A 21,574-nucleotide genomic window follows, 5' to 3' on the forward strand; every position below is an offset into this window, starting at 1 on the left:
CCCAACCAAGAACGAGGACTCACAGTGCAAGATGCTTTACATACACATAGTAAGACACACTCATGGCCCCAAAGAGCTTACAATTTAAATAGACATGACAGGCAAAGGTGGAGGAGAATAGGAATATTATCCCCATTTTACAGATGAGCAAATAAGGTAAAAGGGATTTTCCCACAATCACACAGGAAGTCTGTTGCATAAAAAGGAACTGAACCCAGGTTTCCTGAGCTGCAGTCCAATGCCTTAACCTCAAGGCAACCACTCCTCTCACCTGTTACTCTTCCCTCTCGCTTTCCCCAAAATGCCAAGTTTGTGCATTCACATTTGGATTTAGGATATTAGAGAGCAACCACATCTGAATAAATTGCTTATTAAATAGTGGAGGAAATAACTTTAAATAATGTCAACTTTCGTATACAAGTGTCAAAAGTCATTTATGAAATCCACACACAAGCCAATACATTTTCAATTTAACTAAGAGTTTCTGCTGAAATCATGTCTATGAGACAACAGGCCCCCTCTCCCATATTCTTGTTAGTTGCTTTTTCTGCTACACCACTTTTCTTGTTGCCACTCCAGGTGCACCAAATCATTACAGGTTTACATGGCTTCATACCCCTGCTCTCTGGCCAACTTTCAAACAGACACTTCCTTTTCTGTATTTTCAGAGGCTTTTGGTCTTCATAGTTCTCATTTTGTGACTGACATCTCCAACTGGCTGTCAAACCCTTTCTTACTGAACATCTATTTTTAATTCTGAGCCTCTATTTCCAAGTCAATATCTTCTCAAATTTCACTTCTCCCTATGGCACGGAACTTATAATTTATTATTGTAATTTTGAAAATGGTCATTTTATCCTTGTATTAATTCTGTACAGTCTATTGATTTTATTTAATAAGTACATACAAAATCCAGGCCTCTTAATGACTAGTACAGGCAAAATATTAGGGGCATTCCCAGGTTCTTGATGGTTGGGTTATTCCTTTTATTACACTTCAGTGGTTAAGAGCACCTATGTTACCCAAATACCAGCCACCCCCCTCACTCGCTGAGAGAGTGGAGGAGAGCGCTCTTGAGATATGGCTGGAGAGCTGGGAATAGATACCTCTGGGACCTTAGCAAGCATGAGGAAGGGTGGTGCCCCATCTGCAACAACAGCCTCATGCGTAAGTAGAGCTTGGGCAGAGCTTGAGGGCCCTTAGTTCTCACCAATCACACTTGCACATTGCAAACTGGTAACTAGAGGGGTGGGGTTTTGCCTTCCTCTGAGCACACAGCAGATTTGGCTTGGGAGGGAGTATTACAATGCTGATACTTATTTGTCACAACCATAAAGCATGTGTCCAGTACAGGTTAACTGAGGTAGCAGAGAGGCATGGGCAGAAACCCCTGCTGTGCAGCGTAGGGAGAATTTCAATGTCACATGCAGAAAGAGGCATCCTTCACTTAAACCTTCATCCACTGCAGGAGGAAAAGGTGTGGAAGGGGAAGGAAATCTGCAGCTTTCCTGGTCTTGATCCCCAGATTTTGCAGGAGAGGGTTAGAGGTGATGTCCCCTTCATGTCTCCTCTGCCTTTTACAGCCATTTGTTTGGGAACTGCTCTTCATTTATCCTGCCAGAGAGCTTGTGTAGGCAGGAGATGCCTGGCTGTTCCTTCCCTACTTCCGTTACGTTATAATTAATAAAAATCACACCCTTTGCATAGGATATTTTATTCACCACTTAATCTGTGGTGACTAAGCCACTGACAATTTATTCACACTCATGCCGATTACTTGATCTTTCAGTGTTCCTTTTCACACATATTATGCATTTAAATACAAAGGGGACAGACACCTTAAAAATACTTTAGACAGATTAGTTAAATGCCTTCATTTTGTAATTTTGAATACGACATTTAAGGCCCTTAATTCTAGAATGCTCTTCTAGCTGTATACACTCCATATACACACCCACAAAGAACCAAGATCATTTTCTAGCTTGTTTCTAGAATCTATTATCTTATTATATGTTTATTCTAAATGCCAGGCTTTTGCCAATATTGTCCTGTTGTGGGAGAACACTCTGCTTCAAAAGACTTGCATTGCTGACTCATTCTTCCCTCTTAAATCAAAGCTTATATTTCATTTTTCCAGCTACCAGCTTCCTTAATTCTTTTTATTTCTACAGGCCATTTTATTAAGTACAGCACAAAACTTCAGTGCACCGGAAAAGCTCTTCACTAAATTTACAATAAAGTTAAGTACCTCCGGCCCTGTGATATGCATAAGACCAGAAACAGCCGCTGCAACAGAGTCATAACCTGCTCGCTGAAACGCTGGACCAGTCTGACCATAACCTAAAAACAGAAAGAACTATTTAAAATGCAATCCATTACACATACCAAGAAGATACAGTTTACTACTTTGGGAAGGAAAGAATGCATAAAGTAAAATTTCTCATCAGTTTCTACACATGTGTTGTCTAGGTTATGCAAACAAGAAACAAATACTGCAGTCTTATATTTACACATACTGCCCTTCTTTAGACTAAATGGTGGTTTCTATTCCAGGAGGTTAATAATGTGCTCACTGGGTCAATGTGTCTCTGGATGTCTTGACGGAAAGAATTTTAACTATATGGTGAAATCCTGGCCCCACTTAATTCAATGACAACGCTCCCATGCTATTCACTATGGGCCTAATTCTTCCATCCTTACTTCAAAGTGGTACTTTACTCCAACTGATGTCACTGAGTGACTCTCAGAATAAGATACTGTTTGATGTGATTAAGAGTGGCAAGAGTGATTAAGAGTGACCCCTTAGTAAGAAAACCTACCGTTTATTATCACAATGAGTTTTTGATGAAAAACAACAATTTTTCCTCAACTCTATAAATAATTATAAATCATTAGAGAACACTTCGGTATTACTTCTCTTTAGAAACAGCAGAGAAGACACACTGTGCTTTCCTCCTTGGCTCTACTTACCCCACAACTTCTCCTCTTAGCAACAGTTACAGAATCTTCCACTATACCTCATACCGGCCTGCTGCACACCAACTGTCCATTGGACCCTGCTGCTGTGCACTAAACATTCTAGTGCACTTTTGATCTACTCCAGTTTCAAAGCAATGTAGATCAAAGTGCACCAGGGAACATTCAGCATAAGGCAGCATGGTCCACACAGATAGTCGGTGAGCAGCAGGCTAGTTCGAGGTAAAATTGACTATCTGTTCATCTAAACAAGCTCTTAAAGAGATAGCCTTTGGATGTGTTATCTTTACTTACCCTTTCCTTCTTTTAGAACAGACGCCCCTTTAGTGTCAGACTTTAGAAAGGAACCCTTTATTATAGGCAGGGCTCGAAGCCCTGCCTATTATTAAGGTTGCCTAACACTCCACTATAAGACTTTGTTTTCATTTTACCATAAATTGTGATTACATCCTATTGTTAGAACATAATACAATGAGATATTTGTGTTGCTGCAAGAGAAATACTTCCTTTAAATGTCTACAATTATGCCTTTTACATCTACATTTCTAGGTGCCAGGCCAAGGTCTTCACAAACTGAATCTGTAGACAGTCCCTTTATAGTTCTATCCATAAAAAAATCACACAAACAAGCCCCAACCAACATCGTTATAGAGGTACAAAAACTGGGGATAGACCAAAATGAATTTTCCCTTCCATAAATACAGAGGGAAGATCCCAGACTAATCTCTGTGGCAGCCTAAATTGCCACTGATGGCATTAGGACTTAGAATCATAGAATATCAGGGCTGGAAGAGACCTCAGGAGGTCATCTAGTCCAATCCCCTGCTCAAAGCGGAACCAATCCTCAACTAAATCATCCCAGCCAGGGCTTTGTCAAGCCTGACCTTAAAAATATCTAAGGAAGGAGATTCCACCACCTCCCTAGGTAATCCATTCCAGTGTTTCACCACCCTCCTAGTGAAAAAGTTTTCCCTAATATCCAACCTAAACCTCCCCCACTGCAACTTGAGACCATTACTCCTTGTTCTGTCATCTGCTACCACTGAGAACAGTCTAGATCCATCCTCTTTGGAACCCCCTTTCAGGTAGTTGAAAACAGCTATCAAATCCCCCCTCATTCTTCTCTTCCACAGACTTAACAATCCCTGTTCCCTCAGCCTCTCCTCACAAGTCATGTGTTCCAGTCCCCTAATCATTTTTGTTGCCCTCCGCTGGACTCTTTCCAATTTTTCCACATCCTTCTTGTAGTGTGGGGCCCAAAACTGGACACAGTACTTCAGATGAGGCCTCACCAATGTTGAATAGAGGGGAACGATCATGTCCCTCGATCCGCTGGCAATGCCCCTACTTATACATCCCAAAATGCCATTGGCCTTTTTGGCAACAACGGCACACTGTTGACTCATATCCAGCTTCTCGTCCACTGTAACCCCTATGTCCTTTTCTGCAGAACTGCTGCCGAGCCATTCGGTCCCTAGTCTGTAGCGGTGCATGGGATTCTTCCATGCTAAGTGCAGGACTCTGCACTTGTACTTGTTGAACTTCTATAAGCTCCCTCACAACCAGCTTCTTCCAGATACATTAGCTCCTTTGCTGAGCTGCTGCTATGTCCTCTAGCCATAAAGAAGCAAGTCAGTAGCAGCGAAGCAGCCTGGTCTAGAGAATCACACTGGGGGTTCCTCTGTTCCAATTCCATCTCTAGCACCAATTCCATTTGTGGCCTTAATCAAGTCACAACCTTTCCATCTTAGTTTCCACATCAGTAAAACAGCATTAGATAACCTTTTCAAAGACCTACAAACATGCTAAAATTCATCAGAATGTACGCAAAATTCATTTCATTTGAATTGTGCCTTGAAAAAAAAATGTAATGTTTGTATCTATGCACAGATGCCTGCAAAAGCAGTTTTCCTGAAGCAGCAGACTAGCAGGACATAAAAAGTTGGGAAGCTCACTCGCTCTCTCAACCTCTCCCCTCAAAAAAAAAAAAAGCCACCACTTTTATTTAAGAAAAATCATCATTTACTTTCTGGACATGAGGACACACAAATTTTCACAAATCAACCCAAAAATGCTCCAACAGGCTCCAACGATATGTGCTGTTATCTCCTGAACAGTAGCACCAAAATCATTCCAATGTGTTTGGGTCCACTTCAAAAACAAAAGAAAAACACTCAAAACAACTCTAAGTGACTCAACAGTGAAACATACTGAAAATAAGTGAGAAATTATGAAGAACAAGAAGCACTGACCTCAGTTATTAACAGAGAACAGACATCTCAACGTGTCTATTCATACAAATGTTTTCACAAACAGGAAACATCTGAAAATTAAACATTTAGGATGTAGAAAAAAACAACCATAAAAACTCCTTACAATGCTATTCTGATGAGGTTACTCATTCTGTACTTTTAAAGGTGACCAGCAAAGTTTTTTTGAATTTTTCTAAGAGCCTTCATATGTTAGAATATATATATTTTGAAGTTCTCCCAATAATTTTTTTAAACCTATCATTTGATTTCAAAACATTGCTCATTATTATGTGCCAGGTGCAAGGTTAAAACCAGCTGGTGCAATGCAAAGTTGAACTAGTAGAAAGATATTATAATAAAAAAGGGATGTGAGTACAGAATTATATTTTGGACTTGGATTCTGAACTGGTAAAACCAGTATGAGGCCAAAATCCACTTTTGGTGGAGGTGGTTTGCCTAGTCACAGGAAATCTGGGGTTTGAAACCGCCTGGAAAAGAGGTGGCTATCCACCTTAAGAGTTAAGGGATGAATTGTAAGGTTAAAAGATCTAGTCGTCCCTCCCTAGACAGACAACAGACAAAAGGATACATGTTTTTGTGCAAGTTAACTGCACAGATCACAAACAAATGAGGATTTAGCCATGAGCCTGAACAAATGTGCATATGTCTGAGTTTGTGCCTATACAGGAAATTTTGTTTTTTAAAATGTGTAGGGCTGATTTTTCAAAGTCGGGGCACACATCTGAGCAGACCTCATAGCATATGCATGCAAGTAATAAATGTGTTGTGAATAAAAATAGATGTTTACCATGCACATAATCAGTTTGGCCTTGTGTTTGCACAAATACCCAATGCGCATTTCCACTCATAAATTCAACACACATACACACACACACATATGTATGCACGCAATTGCACGTGCTTATCTCTGAAAATAGGTTCCATGCTAATATTACATACAGTCTTGAATGGGCAAAGTTTAGACACGTTATATTTGTTCTAAGCATTTAACAAATCACTAAGTTTGTTTTTATTTTGTCCATGTGTATTGTTTCGGGGGGGTTTGGGGGAGGAGGGAGGATTTTTTTAAAAATTAAATGTCATGATTTAGGGAATTCTCAGATTTACATAAATTTAAAAAATAATTGTCAGATGTGCAATTGCTGAAGGATTTATTTCTCTGCTGATTTTGCTTTAAAACCATGGGAGTCCTTAGAGTCCTGTCAAGTGGAATTTCTAAATAAATGGGGGAGGGATGTTCCACAATTCCAAATCTCCACCCCACAGGTTACAGCTATAGGGCCTGATCCTCTGAGGCACTGCACGTCCTCCATTCTCACTTCCCAAAGGAAGCTCAGCACCTTTCAGGACACTGGCATTATAGGCCATATTTGTTTCATTCACACACTTCAAAGCAGTCAGTCACATCATCAACGTGGCGACAAGAAAGTAACACAGAGAAGCAGCAACCACTGCCAGTCTAGTCCCCAAGTACTGTCCCACAGTTGTCACTGTCAAAGCATTATTTAATATGATTTGTACAATACATACCAACTGTCTTACGCCGCACTGAACACAACCTCTGAACGCGCACTGGAGAACAGCTCGTATATTCAACACAGCCATTTATGTCAGTGCTGGCCACAATTTCCTCTCCTCAAGCTACAGCTGCCACTGTCCTGATTCATGCTGACAAGCCGTCCCCCATCCACTGAAGAGCCCTGTTACTAATTTATGGTCCTTCCTCTCTCAGGAGTAGGAAAAGAGACATGGTATGAAACAAGTATCGAAGAACAAGTTTACTAGTCTGCTGGCGTCAAATGCGGGCCGGCATCCATCCTGCACCATATGCAGAATGCTTAAAAAGTCTGGCACAGCTTAAATCCTGCCTCAGCTGGGGATAAACTAGATAACTTCTTGAAGTCCTTTCCAACCCTACACTTCTATGATTCTACATACACAGTGAACTCCATGGTATTACTCCAGCAATCCCAGCTCCCTGCAGATGTGATGTGCCAAACTCAGGTGGAGAAAGCCATAGATCTTTACTGGCTACAATTAGCACTCTGTTTTTCAGAAAGTCCTGCACAATTACGTTTATGCAGCAGGCAAAGCAGAGTATATGACTAAACTGCTTATCACATGCAACATTCCCATCATCTCCAGGACATGAACCCAGGTGAGAGAGGACACAGACAACCATCCATCTTTCTCTTTTGATTTATGCAAACAACTGCATGCAGTATGAGAGTGTTCAAACCCACATATGCCTACTGTACCATGCGCAGGATGCTGCTGTTCCTGGGTCTGATTTTCTTCAAGTTCTGAGGAGCCATTATGCTGAAAGTGACATATGATAGGAGGATGAGATGAAGATGAGGCTAATATGAAATAATAAAGCAGCTCACAGTCACAGTTGACAGTATTCCAGACATTACTAATACTAGAAGCTTAGGGGTGTGTACAGGACCAGGATTACATTACAGAGCAACAAGAGAGAATGCAGGTGTCAAAGAAAATTCCCCTAGCCAAACTGAAAGATAACAATTATGTCAGGATAAAACTAGTTCACTTCCCACTAGCTGGAGGAATTATTGCAGAAGCAACTGTATGAGACAGCCTTTGTCCAGGACTAGGTTTCAATCAGATGTAACAAAAGTGAATTTATATCAGAGAAAGTTTCACCTGTAGAATGCACGATGACAGACACTAGGACTGAAAGAAAGTATTTCTTCTCCCAGATTTTTCCAACTGAGTTAGTACAGAGAATTCTTTCCCAGGTATCTGCCTGGTGGCTCTTGCCCACATGTTCAGGGTCTAACTGATCCCCGTATTTGGGGTCGGAAAGGAATTTTTCCCCGTTGGCAAAGGTGGTGGGGAGTTTTCACCTTCCTCAGCAGCATGGAGCACGGGACACTTGCAGGTATAAACTAGTGTAAATGGTAGAGTCTCTGTAACTTGAAGTCTTTAAACCATGATTTGAGGACTTCAGTAACTCAGCCAGAGGTTAGGGGTCTATTACAGGAGTGAGTGATGTACTGTGGCCTGCAATGTGCCAGGAAGTCAGACTAGATGATCACGGTGGTCCCTTCTGACCTTAAAGTCTAGGAGTTGGATCCCAGAACTCAATCAAAATACAGCAGCTCTTGTCTGAAAAACCACACGTAAACTAATTCTGCCTAGCTGGGGTGGCATTCCTGCTCATATGAGATGGGGTCAACCAGTCAGGGACACAGGAGAAATCCCATCTGACCTATCTTAATGAAAGGTGCTCATCTTGAAACATCACAAGCGATAATAGGATAACAACATTTGCAAATATAAGAGCAAAAAAGTTTTGCAAAACAAATTACTATTAAGAGTCCACAGTCACAAAATGTTCTAACTATTGCCACACACGTCAAATCCCAAAACTGCTTGAGGACTTTTGTCACTCAAGACAGACTTTTTTTTTTTTTTTTTAAACACAATTTTGTTAATGAAGTAAAGGAATCCTTGAGGGTATCCGAAAAGGTAAAATTATGACTAACAAGACAAAATATTAGGAAGGGAAAAAAATAGGCTGAAAAAAAATCAAGAAACACTTCATAATGGTGAACGTTATTAGAACTACAGAGTAGCGTCACAGGTGAAGTTGTCAAAGGTCTGATGTTTGAGATATTTAGAAGTAACTACACAAGAAGCCAGAAAATACTTTCTACACTAGAGAACACTCCTGCACTGGTACGGTGAAGAAGTTGTGTATGTCTTTTCCATCTCTAGATTTATAATGCCACGTTAGTCATGAAATAGTTTTTCCTTTTGTACCAAATAAAAGTGCTATTTTTTGCTAGACTTATAACAGACTCACTCATTATAAATGTTAAGAAAGCTGACAAACCAAATGAAGATGTTTGCCCCCTAAAAAACCCCCATGTTTTCATCTGTGGATCTTGTTCTGTTCCCGGATAGGTAGTGCAACCGTATTTAGAGACTCTTTGTTTCCTTATTTAAGGGTTCCCAATGGTAAGATGACAGAATTCCTTACAGATGTATAAAAAACAGTACTCTTTGCCTACGAGTTGTATGTAAGCACCAAGGGCAAACAGATACCAGTAAAGTAAAATGTTTTGCAGCACTGTCATTTAAAGGGACACCAACTTAAAAATCATGTCTGCTGAAGTTTATTCTCAACTTACTATTGTTACAAATAACATCTACAAATATGATAAAGCGATTACTGAAAACATACTTTCCATGATTTTTCACTTTTGTTTTGTTTCATGCCTTTCACAACTCTGTGTTTTGTCAAGTTTCACTGTTTCCCAAGCAGGGTCAGCCATTTAAACACTGTTTGAGCCTTTAAAAAAAAAATGACTTGCTTTCAAATTGATGTCCCTTTAATTAATTGCCAGAGGAAACTCTAAATAGGACATTCCTCTAAAAATGAATGTTAGTATTTCTTATTGTCAGCCAAAATATTGTCCAAAATATTAATATGCTATACAAAATCAAAACCACCATTTCTGCACTTCTTCACAATCCACTAGCAAGATAAACTTTTATAAGATTAAATATAAAACACATTGTATTGGGGGGAGGGAGGAAGCAAAATGGAGACATGCTGTCAACAAAGACCAATTCCCTGTAGTTAGATTCCCACATGACAAATGACAGAACGTCAGTCTGTATAGGATATTCTGAGCAAAACACAGAAAATGTGTTCAACACAGGCATTTCTACAAATAGGAACTAAGTATCGTCACAAATTCAATCCAGATAGATGGATATCCCTACTGAATAACAAATTAATGAGAAACACCTTTAGACTTGTTCTACTGCCAAAAGAAAACATTCAATTAAATACAGCCTACATCTTTATTTAATAAAGATTAATGAAACAAGCAGAAGAACACAAGCAATTCTCTATTATGAGAAAAGCCAAAATGTAAGAGACACATTATATGAATCTTTGTAATGTCAGAGCGGCCAGATATGTTAGCAGAAAGAATAATTACTTTCGGAAAATGCCTGCCATGTGTTGGTCAAAAGAAAAGGAAGTACAGCTTCCTGGGTCGGCATGCTTAAAGCAGATCAGAACCGATATGAAAAAGGTGAAGCCAGAGCAAATTGTCAGGAGAGATGAAAGAGCAAAAAGTAAACCTGTGACAGCAAATATAAAACTCTGACTGACAATCTTGCAAATAAAACTCACTACATTTCATCTCCCAACTGATAATTCTGGATATGTATACAGTACATCCCCTATCTATATCCATCTGCCATTTGTAGTCTTAGATTGTAAACTCTTTGGGGCAGGGACTGTTGTTTTTTGTTCTGTGTTTGTACAGTGCTTAGCACAATGGGGCCCTAGTCCATGACTAGGGTTCCTAGTCACTACAGTAATACAAAAAAATAATATTAATACAGCAATTACTTTATTCCTTCTATACATGTTAACTAAAATGCTATAAGTCCCTGTTATAAATAGCACTCCTTTGGGTTATACATCTATATGTAAAGATAAAATAATATGAGTAAACGGCATTCAAGAATACAATTATAATTTTACTGTGTTTTAGCTACCTAAAGGCTCAAGAGAGATTTTTCAAAGGGACATATGCCAGTTAAGCACTCAAAGTCCACGGACTTTTAACGGGCTTGAGGCACTCAGTGTCGTTAGGCTCCTTTGAAAACCCCAACCTCAGTTCTGGGCTTGAACCAAAGCCATTAAAGACAATAGGAATATTTCCATTGATTTCAATATGCTTTTAATCAGACCTTATAGCCTTCCCAATCATGAATTTTGGGTACTCAGCAGGCCTGCTATAATTGCAAAGAGATTTCTAGGACAACAGAAGAAGATTTTTTCCTGCATAGTCTAGGGTGCAATGATCTACAAGGATAAGAGAGCGTATGCTAATATTACCCTTTATCCCTCAGTCAGTATGCATTTTAATCAGCTACATATTGAACCTCAGTCTGGGAAGCTGCTTGTATCTTGACTTGGAGTAGCTCTACTACATGACCTTAGAAAAATAGTGAGATTTAGCAGTCCGTCTTCTGAAAAAAATTATGATCTTAAAAATAAATACCTGGAAGAGATTAGGCTTAGTATTATCATGGATTTTTTTTTAAGATACATTGGAAATATTTTTTCCACTCATGGTTCTAAAAATAAATAATTATTTTTTTTTAAAATCTTCCAGTCACAGTCTCTTAAAACTAACAATCCACTCCTGGGTTAATCAAGGTGAACTCGATATACCACACACATTTGCCTTCACTTTGAAATTACTATTAAGGTAAGTAGAGGTAACTGTCACAAACATCTGGCTGATTTTGGGAATTGGCCAAATAGTCAATTGAGGGACTCTCTGCTTGGGGCCAATGGACCACCTTTGTTACTAGCTCAGTTTTCAGTGACAAGAATAAAGCACAGCTGCTAGGTGAGTTTCCTGTGGATCTGCAAACAAGCAACATGGTTGGAAGAAGGGTCCTGGGGAATCTTTTTGAGAGGTAGGGAATAGAATTACTGAGGTCACAACTATGGAGCCAGGAAACTCAGCTTAAGTATGGAACTAGGAAAGTCGTATTTCTATGAATTATTGGTAAATTAAATATCTACTTTTATTAATTGGGTCACACAAAAACAGTTTCAAAATTTAAACTCAGCACAATAGAACCTCAGATAGTGTAAATGGAAATAGCTCTGTTGACTTCAGTGTACACCAGCTGAGGATCTGCCCCAGTATGACCATGATGTTTCAGACTAGTGATGAATTGTTTGTGCCACACAATTATGGTGACAGGAGAGGGATCACTTGATGATTACTTGTTCTGTTCGTTCCTTCTAGGGCACCTGGCATTGGTCACTATCGGAAGACAGGATATTGGGCTGGATGGACCTTTGGTCTGACCCAGTATGGCCATTCTTATGTTCTTATGTGAATTTCCCCTCCAAAAACAATCATAAATATGCATCCCCTTGGAAAAATAAAATATTTTTTAATTGGAAAAGTGTATCATAAACCCAGAATGGCTGAAGGAATTTTCTTAAAACTCTCTAAACATGTTTCCCCAAACTTTCCAAAAAAGAAGATGCTAAAGCATGGAAAGTTTTAACCCCAAAGGGGAATTTTTCAGTAAGCTATGTGCAAATGCAAGAAAGGAGCTGTAAAGGCAACTGTTTTTACCACTTTAGGCTTTTGCTACTAGCAAATAACCTTACTGAAAATGTTAGTGTTTTACTATCTCTTTTTTTTATACACACGTAAGATGGGTTATATAGCTTAACCCTGACACAGCTCAAAGGAGGAGCACACTACCTCACATTTTTGACCCATTGAACTCTAAACTAGATTTCATTTAGAGTCACCAACTAAAATTAATTTTTCACCTGTTATGGTGAAGATATAAATCAATGTCTGAAGTTGCAATGAACTGCCGTAAGACCAGACACAAGTGCAAATCTGGAGTGTCTTCCCAGGATGTAAGAGCCAAGGAGAATTTTAGGGAGAGTTTAAAGATCAGTCGTAAATGTACACAATGAAGTGAACTTGTGTATGCCTGGTGTGAACAGCTGCCCTCATCATGCAATACTGAAGTATTGTTCATTTATTGCTTACAAAGGTGTGACAAGCACAGTGATATTAAAATGGTGCTTGCATCTTATTTATGAAAACATCCAACCTTAATAACGTATTGCTGAAACTCTCCAATTTTATGCAATTTTTCTATCACAAATTCAGTCAATGGACCTGCTAGCAAAATAAATCATATTTCACAGATCATGTGGCTATCATTACATAATGGATAAACTTTGAATGGGTCTCAGCCTCAATAAGTTTATTAAACATGCTTAGTGTTAGCTTCAATTGTGCTGGGTTTAAACACTCCCTTATCCCATTTATTAATTTTCTACTCCTGTGGGAGTGCATCTAAAACAAGCAAAAATCTCAAGAGTATATGGGGGCACAAAGTAGAATATGACCCCCTGGTGTCCAGCTTTACCACCCAGCTTCACACCTCGGACTACTTAAAACAACACAAACTTTGCACAGTACAAATAAACTTCCCAAGCAGTGCATAAGCAGAACAAATCTTTGATGAACACTCTCTGTCGCAGATACAACTGTCATTCCACGTTCTCAACTGCTCCTTTTTCATAATGGTATTCTTAAAAATACCTATTTTATCCTCAGTCACATTCTCTGACGGGTACAGTCTTGAAGAGTGAAGGCCTCTGATAAGATAATGCGCTCCATTAATTTTCACTAACTCCTCCCATGGTTTGAGTGAACAAATCCCATTTAACAAAAGACATGACAAGACTGGAAAAGAAAGAAAAAAAAGAAACTGGTGTTTGAAATCATTGCCAACTAATAAGGCCTTGATCTGACAAGGTTATGAATGACCTTGGGACAGATCCTCGGTTTCTGTGCATTGTCACAGCTTAATTGAAGTCAGTGGAGCTACAACTTACCCCAGCTGAGTATTTAGTTCTTTAATTCCCAATCCATGGCTTTTATTTTATTGGAGTTCTTACATTAAGAATGGTTAGGGATACCTCACAGAAGCCACTCAGGATATCATAAGGCTGTGACCTTAATTCTAAGGAAAAAGACACTGATCAAAGTTATCAGTGTTATAACTTTTTATTAAACGGGATTTCTTCATTCAAACTACAATACTAATTTTCCCCAGAACAGTCTACAGTAATCCTTTTCTGCGATGTTTATAAACTTTACTACAATATGACTCAATTATTTTTGAAAATCCCATTAACAATAAGGAGCTGAATTCTGTCCTGCGGTAACCAGTTACACCACAGCTGAATGTGACCAGTTTCTCTGTTACCTCTCGATTAAATTTGCTGTATGAATGACATTTTCAAGCCAGTAAGTGTCCTGTAGCAGGAGCCTTGTACAATGCTTTTAAAATGTATCCTTAAAAGATATTATGAATTAGTACTTTCTTCAAACACAGGGTAGGGTTCACTGCAAAAACAATTACACTATGATTGGTGAATACAATGAAAAAAGTCAATGAATAAACACCCAGGCAAGGGTATTGAACATATTCAGTTTGCATACTCTCTACCCTGTGCCTGGATTCTCCTCCTTATTTATAGGATATCTCAATCTGACCCATTTTAAATATAATGGAAAACAAAAAGCTATCAGAGTTACTACTCAGTCTGCAGCATATCCACAAACCTGTTCTTATTAAAACCTTATTTTGCAGCAAAACCCACAAATTTTAATGACAAAATTTTCTCCACACTGAGATATATAATGCTTTTAACGTTCAAACAAGGGGCAAAATGCCAGACACTTCCATCATTTTCACGTCCATAAATGATAAAGAGGTCTTTAGTGATCACTGTCTTTCTCCCGCACCCAAAACTTTTTTTTTTTTTTGGTACTAGAGAAATGTTTTATTTTACCACATTATTTTAAATACAGAGAATTAATGCAGACCATATGCACATTGGTTTACATTTTCAGGTCAAGATAAGCTTCATACAGCATTCCTACTAATTTAATATACTGCAGAAATATAGTACATGGACTTATCATGAACATTGCACCACAAATCCATTTTGATAACTCAGATTTATCAACAAAGCTGAAAAATTTGCTATTTAAAACTTAAAAGCTTCCCACCCCCACATTGTACAATTCTATCATGCAAGAGAGCATGAGTATCTTAGACATATAAAATAAACCAGGAAGTTATCATGAGATCTTGTTCCCAGAAAACGAAGATTTCGTTTCTGGTCCCCTAAGGAACGGTAACAGGGATTCAAATGTTTGTTGATCTTTTCTTGAGTCATTTCTATAAGAAACTTCTAAAACCCAAGTACAATAAAAGCTGTTTCACAAAATTTATTGCAAGGCTTTTAAAGCTGCCTAAAATCTTCCAGCTTTATTTTTGTTAACATAAGTAGGCACCAGTCCAAGTAAAATAGCTACTGAAAAATAAACATTAAACCATCAGTAAGTGTCTCCATAATTGTACTGGTTGCTATGTTGTTCATATCCATAACTTCAGTGGTCTAATCTGGTTTCATTCACTGTAAACTACACCAATGTCAGATTTTACCACTCACAAGCATCTGTCTGCTATGGTATTCTTCATTAGGACTGGAGCCAGGAGCCTACAACTTCAGATTTTATATCAAATAGTGCTTGCTGCAGGTCACTGATATTTAGATGGAAGGTCAAGCTGTGACTGTGAAACCCTGAAAAACTAGCATCTTGTGTGTGTTTGAAAGTAAATATTGAATTTTAATGGAAGAAAGAGTCATGACATTCTCATTAAACTTTGTATATACTTTATACTCAACAAGGAATGAGAGTGCTGACAATGAGTTATATATCAAAGCTTCACAAATTCTGTGTTGTTTCTTATTCCTAAATTCATTTATACCTCTTTTGCTGTTCAGACTATGTGATAGATGAGGCTGAACAAGAACAGAAGGGGGGAAATGCCATTGCCTTCCCGGGACAGAATATTAAATGCAAGTTTAAAAGCTAGCTCAGTGGCTTAGGATAAAGATGTGCCCTGCATGCTGATGGCGTGTTATGCAGAAAGGCGTGTTATGCAGAGAGATGCAGAAAAGTCACTCTGCAGTTGAAGCCACTCAGCCAGAATCCATCCTGGGAGTTGTGCATGCGCATGCCAGACTGATTCACAGTTCTGCTGCCCATGACGAGGGTGCACGGTGCTCCCTGCTCTGCTTCCAGCCAGCTCTGCTCCTCCTCGCCTCCTTTTAGATAGTTTGCACGCACTGAGGCCATGGGAGGGAGCCAGGATTATGCACCCCAACAGGATTCTGGCCAGCCCCTATGCAGCAGTGCAAGTAGGATGTCACCTCCTTACACTAGCATACCATTGCAGAGACCAGACAGAGTTTGGCCTGTAATTGCTGGCACTTTGCATTACCAGCACATATGAGAGACTCAAGTTCAGTTGCCAAAGATTTGTCACCATGCTGAACTTTACAGGAATGTCCTGGTCTGAGTAGATTGGTCTTGGATCCTGTAAAGCTAACTGTACCTTTGCAAGACCAAAATCAAAACACAAAACTCACCTAACATAAATTTACTTCAGACAGGAACTGCAAGTACTCCTTATGTACACCCTGAAAAAGCATCATAACACCATTAGTTCTGTTCCATGGGATAAATTCCCTTAAGGTTTGGTTTTACTCTGGAAAGAGACTCTGTAAAATTGACATTGTGGAGTTCCAGTTTACTGTGCTTCAATGACTTCCAATTCAAATGTGCTCAGTTTACAAACATCAAGATGCTTTTTCTTATTGCCAGTCCTGCATACACAACACAAAGTCAAGTTTGAGTCTTCCCACTTCTTCATTAGGTAGAACAACAAAGATTCTATTTCTACAAACTAAATTGCACCCTCATTTGCACCTGTACAATCCCACTGCTTTCACATTCTCCCCTTCAGTTTCTATTTGTACATGGTCTCTTTTTAGAGTATAAACACGCTGGTTTCAAATGAGAGATAAGGACACTCAGACCTGTCCTATTACAATATGTAGAAAACCTGTACACCTTTCAGGTGTACAGATGAAGAAAGCATCTTCCTCGTGTTTAATTACAAAACACTCGTGGGAACTTTGTGTAAGACTACAGTACTGCCAACCTTACACATTCTTCAAATATGAGTCATGGCCCCAAATTGTGATGATCATGATTTTAAAAAAAAGTGAGGTTTGATTATTTCCCTTCTGGTTTCTGAGCCTTTAGTTCACACGTGGGTCACGCTTTACCGCTTTTCTCCACACTTACAAGGGCTCGAAACTTTTTTTAAAATGAAAGCTGAAATTTTTACCCGCCCCTCAAAAATTGCATTTAGGAAAAACACCAAATATTATGGGATTAAAATCATGAGAGTTGGCAACATTGAAACTATTACATCTAGTAGTATGCACACAGTATTTTTCATAAAGATGCCTCAAGAGAAGGTGACAGCCTGCTTCCAGATGGATCATCCATGATATGAAACAGATGGGAAGGAAAATCTGCCTAAAGAGTAGAAGAGAAGGTCAAGATCCATGTGCAGCAGAAGGAACATCCAGGTTGTGTAGCTACTGTTTCAACTAGAAAACAATTAACACCACTGGTTGAGAATGAATTTAAAAAAAAAAAATCATGCCTCCATCATTTTTTCCAATTAAGACAGTGACAATCTCTACAGAATACAATTGAGTTTTACCTTTAAGGCTTTTTGCTTTCTTTCCCATCATTTAATTGTGGTTACTTAAGTTAACAGTAAACTGATAAGGTAAAAATGTTTCACATAATTGGGGCTATTGGGTTGGGTTTTATTATTATTAATAATTTTACCGGGGGCGGAGGGGGGAATTATTACAGGGCCACCAGAGTCCCAGTTCTGACACTGTGGGCCAGCTCAACTTCCATCGAAGGAAAAAACAGTGATGCTAAATTGGGGTATATTTTCACAGTGTTTACTTAAAAACTGTATACAAGTCCTTCAACGGGGTGGCCACAGACTGCACACAGCCAACTTCCACTTACAGAGAAAGCACTACGGCCCTTTCTCTCTTGGACTCTGGGAATCTCTCCGCTTAAACACACTGTTCCCTTCTCCTCCCTGGAGTTTGCTTCTGGAAGCAGCGTGGAGCCAGGGCAGGTAGGAAGCCTGCCTTAGCCCCAGGCCGCCACTGCCCCGCTGACCAGACTTTCAACAGCCTGAGCCACCAGGGTCCCTTTTTGACTGGCCATTCCAGTCGAAAACCAGACATCTGGCAACCCTATCCAGGCAGGTACATATTTGGAGTGGCTAGTCTGAGCCGCTGCCTGTATCACTCCAGCTACACTGCTATTTTTAGCGTTTTACTCACAGATAGCTAGCACAGGTACATCTATGCAAGCTGGGAATCATATTCCAGCTCAAAGTGCAGACACAGTCTTAGACATGCATAGCATTAGAACTTTTCACCATAAAAATATTATGCTTAATTTTAAAACAGAACTTCTGTTTAATTACTCAGAGCTAAATCGTAGCTTTGCCACTAGCCCAAAGCAAGGGCCAGCACCATGGGGCATTTCCCTAGGAGCAGACCAGAAGACAGTCTACATTTCTTGCAGTCACAATCAGTCTTCCAGTTTTCCCCATACTTTTACAGAGTGAGTTCCCAGGGCCACATCTATACCTAGTGCACCATATGTTCCGCAACTGCCCGGACACCTATGATGGCTGACACATTGTGTATGGGGAAGCCAAGACTCTGCCCATCCCCTGCCACCACATGCACAGGGGAGGACACACTGGCTCCATAATCACTGCTCCCCACCCCACATAGCTATTCCACAATACAGGCAGCCCACTCAGAGGAGCAAGGGGGTACTCTCCTATGCAGCCAAGCAAGTCGGGACATGATCTTGCCCTCAAAATAAAGAATTAGCAAAAAGGGTCCCTAGAAAGATTATGTAGCTAGACTTGCAATAAAAAGTCCTGACTTTACTATGTATTAGGAAATATTCCCGCCACTTCCTTATATTCTGTTTATTCAGACCTGGGTGAAATAGTGGTTATCATCATAATCCTGCATACACAGGACTTGTCTACACTCGAAAGTCATACCACTTCAGCTATATCAGTCTACTTAAAATAGTACAATCCCATAGCGTGAATGCAGTTATATTGGTACAAAGGTGATTTATACCAGTGTGTGGGAAGGGGAATAAACTATACTGGTATAAGCTAACTTGTACTAGTGCAAATGCATCCACTATAACTATTCTGGTAAAAAATAAGATTGGCACCCCAAACCAAAACTGCACTTATGTCATGCCTTATTGAAATAAAAAATCCTCACCCACTCGAGTAGGCCTGCTGACATAATTTGAATACTCACGTCACTAAGGGCTACTCACATGAGTAAAGGTTTTCAGGGACATGCACTAAGAGACACTTCAAATTCTACTCCTTCCAAGTCTTTGTGCAATTAATTAAAATGTTGTTTATGAACAAAAGCAAAGTATGTACATGGGTCAGGATCACTTCAGTTTTCTACTTTGCATCTGCTGAACCCAGAAAGTAAAAATCAAGGATTTTGAAACTTATTTCCTGGAAGTAAATAAAAGAATTTGTCCCTTGGCCTTGATTTACACCAAACAATAACATGTAACCATAACTTATTTTGTCTAACTGCTTTATAACGGCTTTGTGAATATGGCCCTACATTTTTGGTCATGCTGAAGTGCAAATTAAAGTTTTATTGCCAGAAATTCTGAAATGCACAATAAGGTATTACTAGACTTTTCTCCTGAACAACAGGCATTTGGAACAAATGCGTTGTCAAGATATACTCGATACCTGAATCAGTTTTTATTTCTGTCATAAATATAAAGGGAAGGGTAAACCCCTTTGAAATCCCTCCTGGCCAGGGGAAAGCTCCTCTCACCTGTAAAGGGTTAAGAAGCTAAAGGTAACCTCGCTGGCACCTGACCAAAATGACCAATGAGGAGACAAGATACTTTCAAAAGCTGGGAGGAGGGAGAGAAACAAAGGGATCTGTGTCTGTCTGTAGTCGTCTTGGCCGGGGATAGACCAGGAATGGAGTCTTAGAACTTTTAGTAAGTAATCTAGCTAGGTATGTGTTAGATTATGATTTCTTTAAATGGCTGAGAAAAGCATTGTGCTGAATAGAATAACTATTTCTGTCTGTGTATCTTTTTTGTAACTTAAGGTTTTGCCTAGAGGGGTTCTCTATGTTTTTGAATCTAATTACCCTGTAAGATATCTACCATCCTGATTTTACAGGGGGGATTTCTTTATTTCTATTTACTTCTATTTTTTATTAAAAGTCTTCTTGTAAAAAACTGAATGCTTTTTCATTGTTCTCAGATCCAAGGGTTTGGGTCTGTGGTCACCTATGCAAATTGGTGAGGCTTTTTATCCAACATTTCCCAGGAAAGGGGGGGTGCAAGTGTTGGGAGGATTGTTCATTGTTCTTAAGATCCAAGGGTCTGGGTCTGTAGTCACCTAGGCAAACTGGTGAGGCTTTTTACCAAACCTTGTCCAGGAAGTGGGGTGCAGGGTTTTGGGAAGTATTTTGGGGGGAAAGACGCGTCCAAACAGCTCTTCCCCAGTAACCAGTATTAGTTTGGTGGTGGTAGCGGCCAGTCCAAGGACAACGGGGGGAATATTTTGTACCTTGGGGAAGTTTTGACCTAAGCTGGTAAAGATAAGCTTAGGAGGTTTTTTCATGCAGGTCCCCACATCTGTACCCTAGAGTTCAGAGTGGGGGAGGAACCTTGACAACTGCTTTATAACGGCTTTGTGAATATGGCCCTACATTTTTGGTCATGCTGAAGTGCAAATTAAAGTTTTATTGCCAGAAATTCTGAAATGCACAATAAGGTATTACTAGACATTTCTCCTGAACAACAGGCGTTTGGAACAAATGCGTTGTCAAGATATACTCGATACCTGAATCAGTTTTTATTTCATAAATGGCCCATTTATTATCAGAAATAGCTTAATATTTTGGAAACAAACTGTGGCCCAACGTTCTCTGGTTTCTACTTAGTGTGAGCAGTACCACATATTTCTAAATCCACTGCTGCATGCCAAACAAGTTAGCCCTTAACTACAACAGGAACTGTGTTTATCTAGCTGTGCCAATGTACATTCCCACATGTGTGGTTTCATTTAGAATTGTAAAGGAGCACTCCAATGCAGGGAAGAAAAGCAGCATGATGTGATTGAGTTAATTTCACTTTATTCCCACTACAGAACGTTTATTTAAAATTTAGAAGTAAAGTGTCTTCTGAACTTTTGAAAATACATGGTACACTATTCTTTGTTCTACATACACAAGTGATTTTTTTTTTGCTGATTGTTCTCTAAATAGGGCTGCAATTCCCCTTATAAACTGATGCTGCGTGCTACACTGAATTCTTGTGCATTGACAAGTGAATTTTTAAACTCTGTTTTTACCTAATGTGCATTCTATTTTTAAATTAGTCTCTCACATCTATACTAGACAGGTGTATAAGGCTTCCTGCCCATCCCCTTTAACTCAAGTGTGCTAGTAAAGCCTTTTAATATTTTGATCCCATAATGTACAAAGGAGCACAGGAATATGGTGACCAGATGTCCCGATTGTATAGGGACAGTCCCGATTTTTGGGGCTTTTTCTTATATAGGCACCTATGACCCCTCCTCCCGCATCCCGATTTTTCACACTTGCTATCTGATCACCCTGCACAGGAATGACGTTAGCCCATCAAGTCTGGTACTTCAGACAATAAATGGTCATCTATGGGCTCGACCCAAAGCCCAGTAGAAAGATTTCTTATAAATAT

The 21,574-nt window shown here is 39.4% G+C and overlaps 1 protein-coding gene across 6 annotated transcripts in view; it reads right to left on the reverse strand.

The window, feature by feature from the left end:
- SUGCT (succinyl-CoA:glutarate-CoA transferase) overlaps window positions 1–21,574 on the reverse strand; it is a 494,323-nt gene that overhangs the window by 434,197 nt on the left and 38,552 nt on the right. For all 6 annotated transcript variants that reach the window (XM_075125606.1, XM_048839164.2, XM_048839165.2 and 3 more), the window contains exon 7: window positions 2,249–2,340. In XM_075125606.1, coding sequence (XP_074981707.1) covers window positions 2,249–2,340 — 92 coding nt within the window. The remainder of the gene's footprint in view (window positions 1–2,248; window positions 2,341–21,574) is intronic.

The sequence above is a fragment of the Caretta caretta genome, chromosome 2 (assembly GCF_965140235.1).
Source record: "Caretta caretta isolate rCarCar2 chromosome 2, rCarCar1.hap1, whole genome shotgun sequence".
Taxonomy (NCBI): Eukaryota; Metazoa; Chordata; order Testudines; family Cheloniidae; genus Caretta; species Caretta caretta.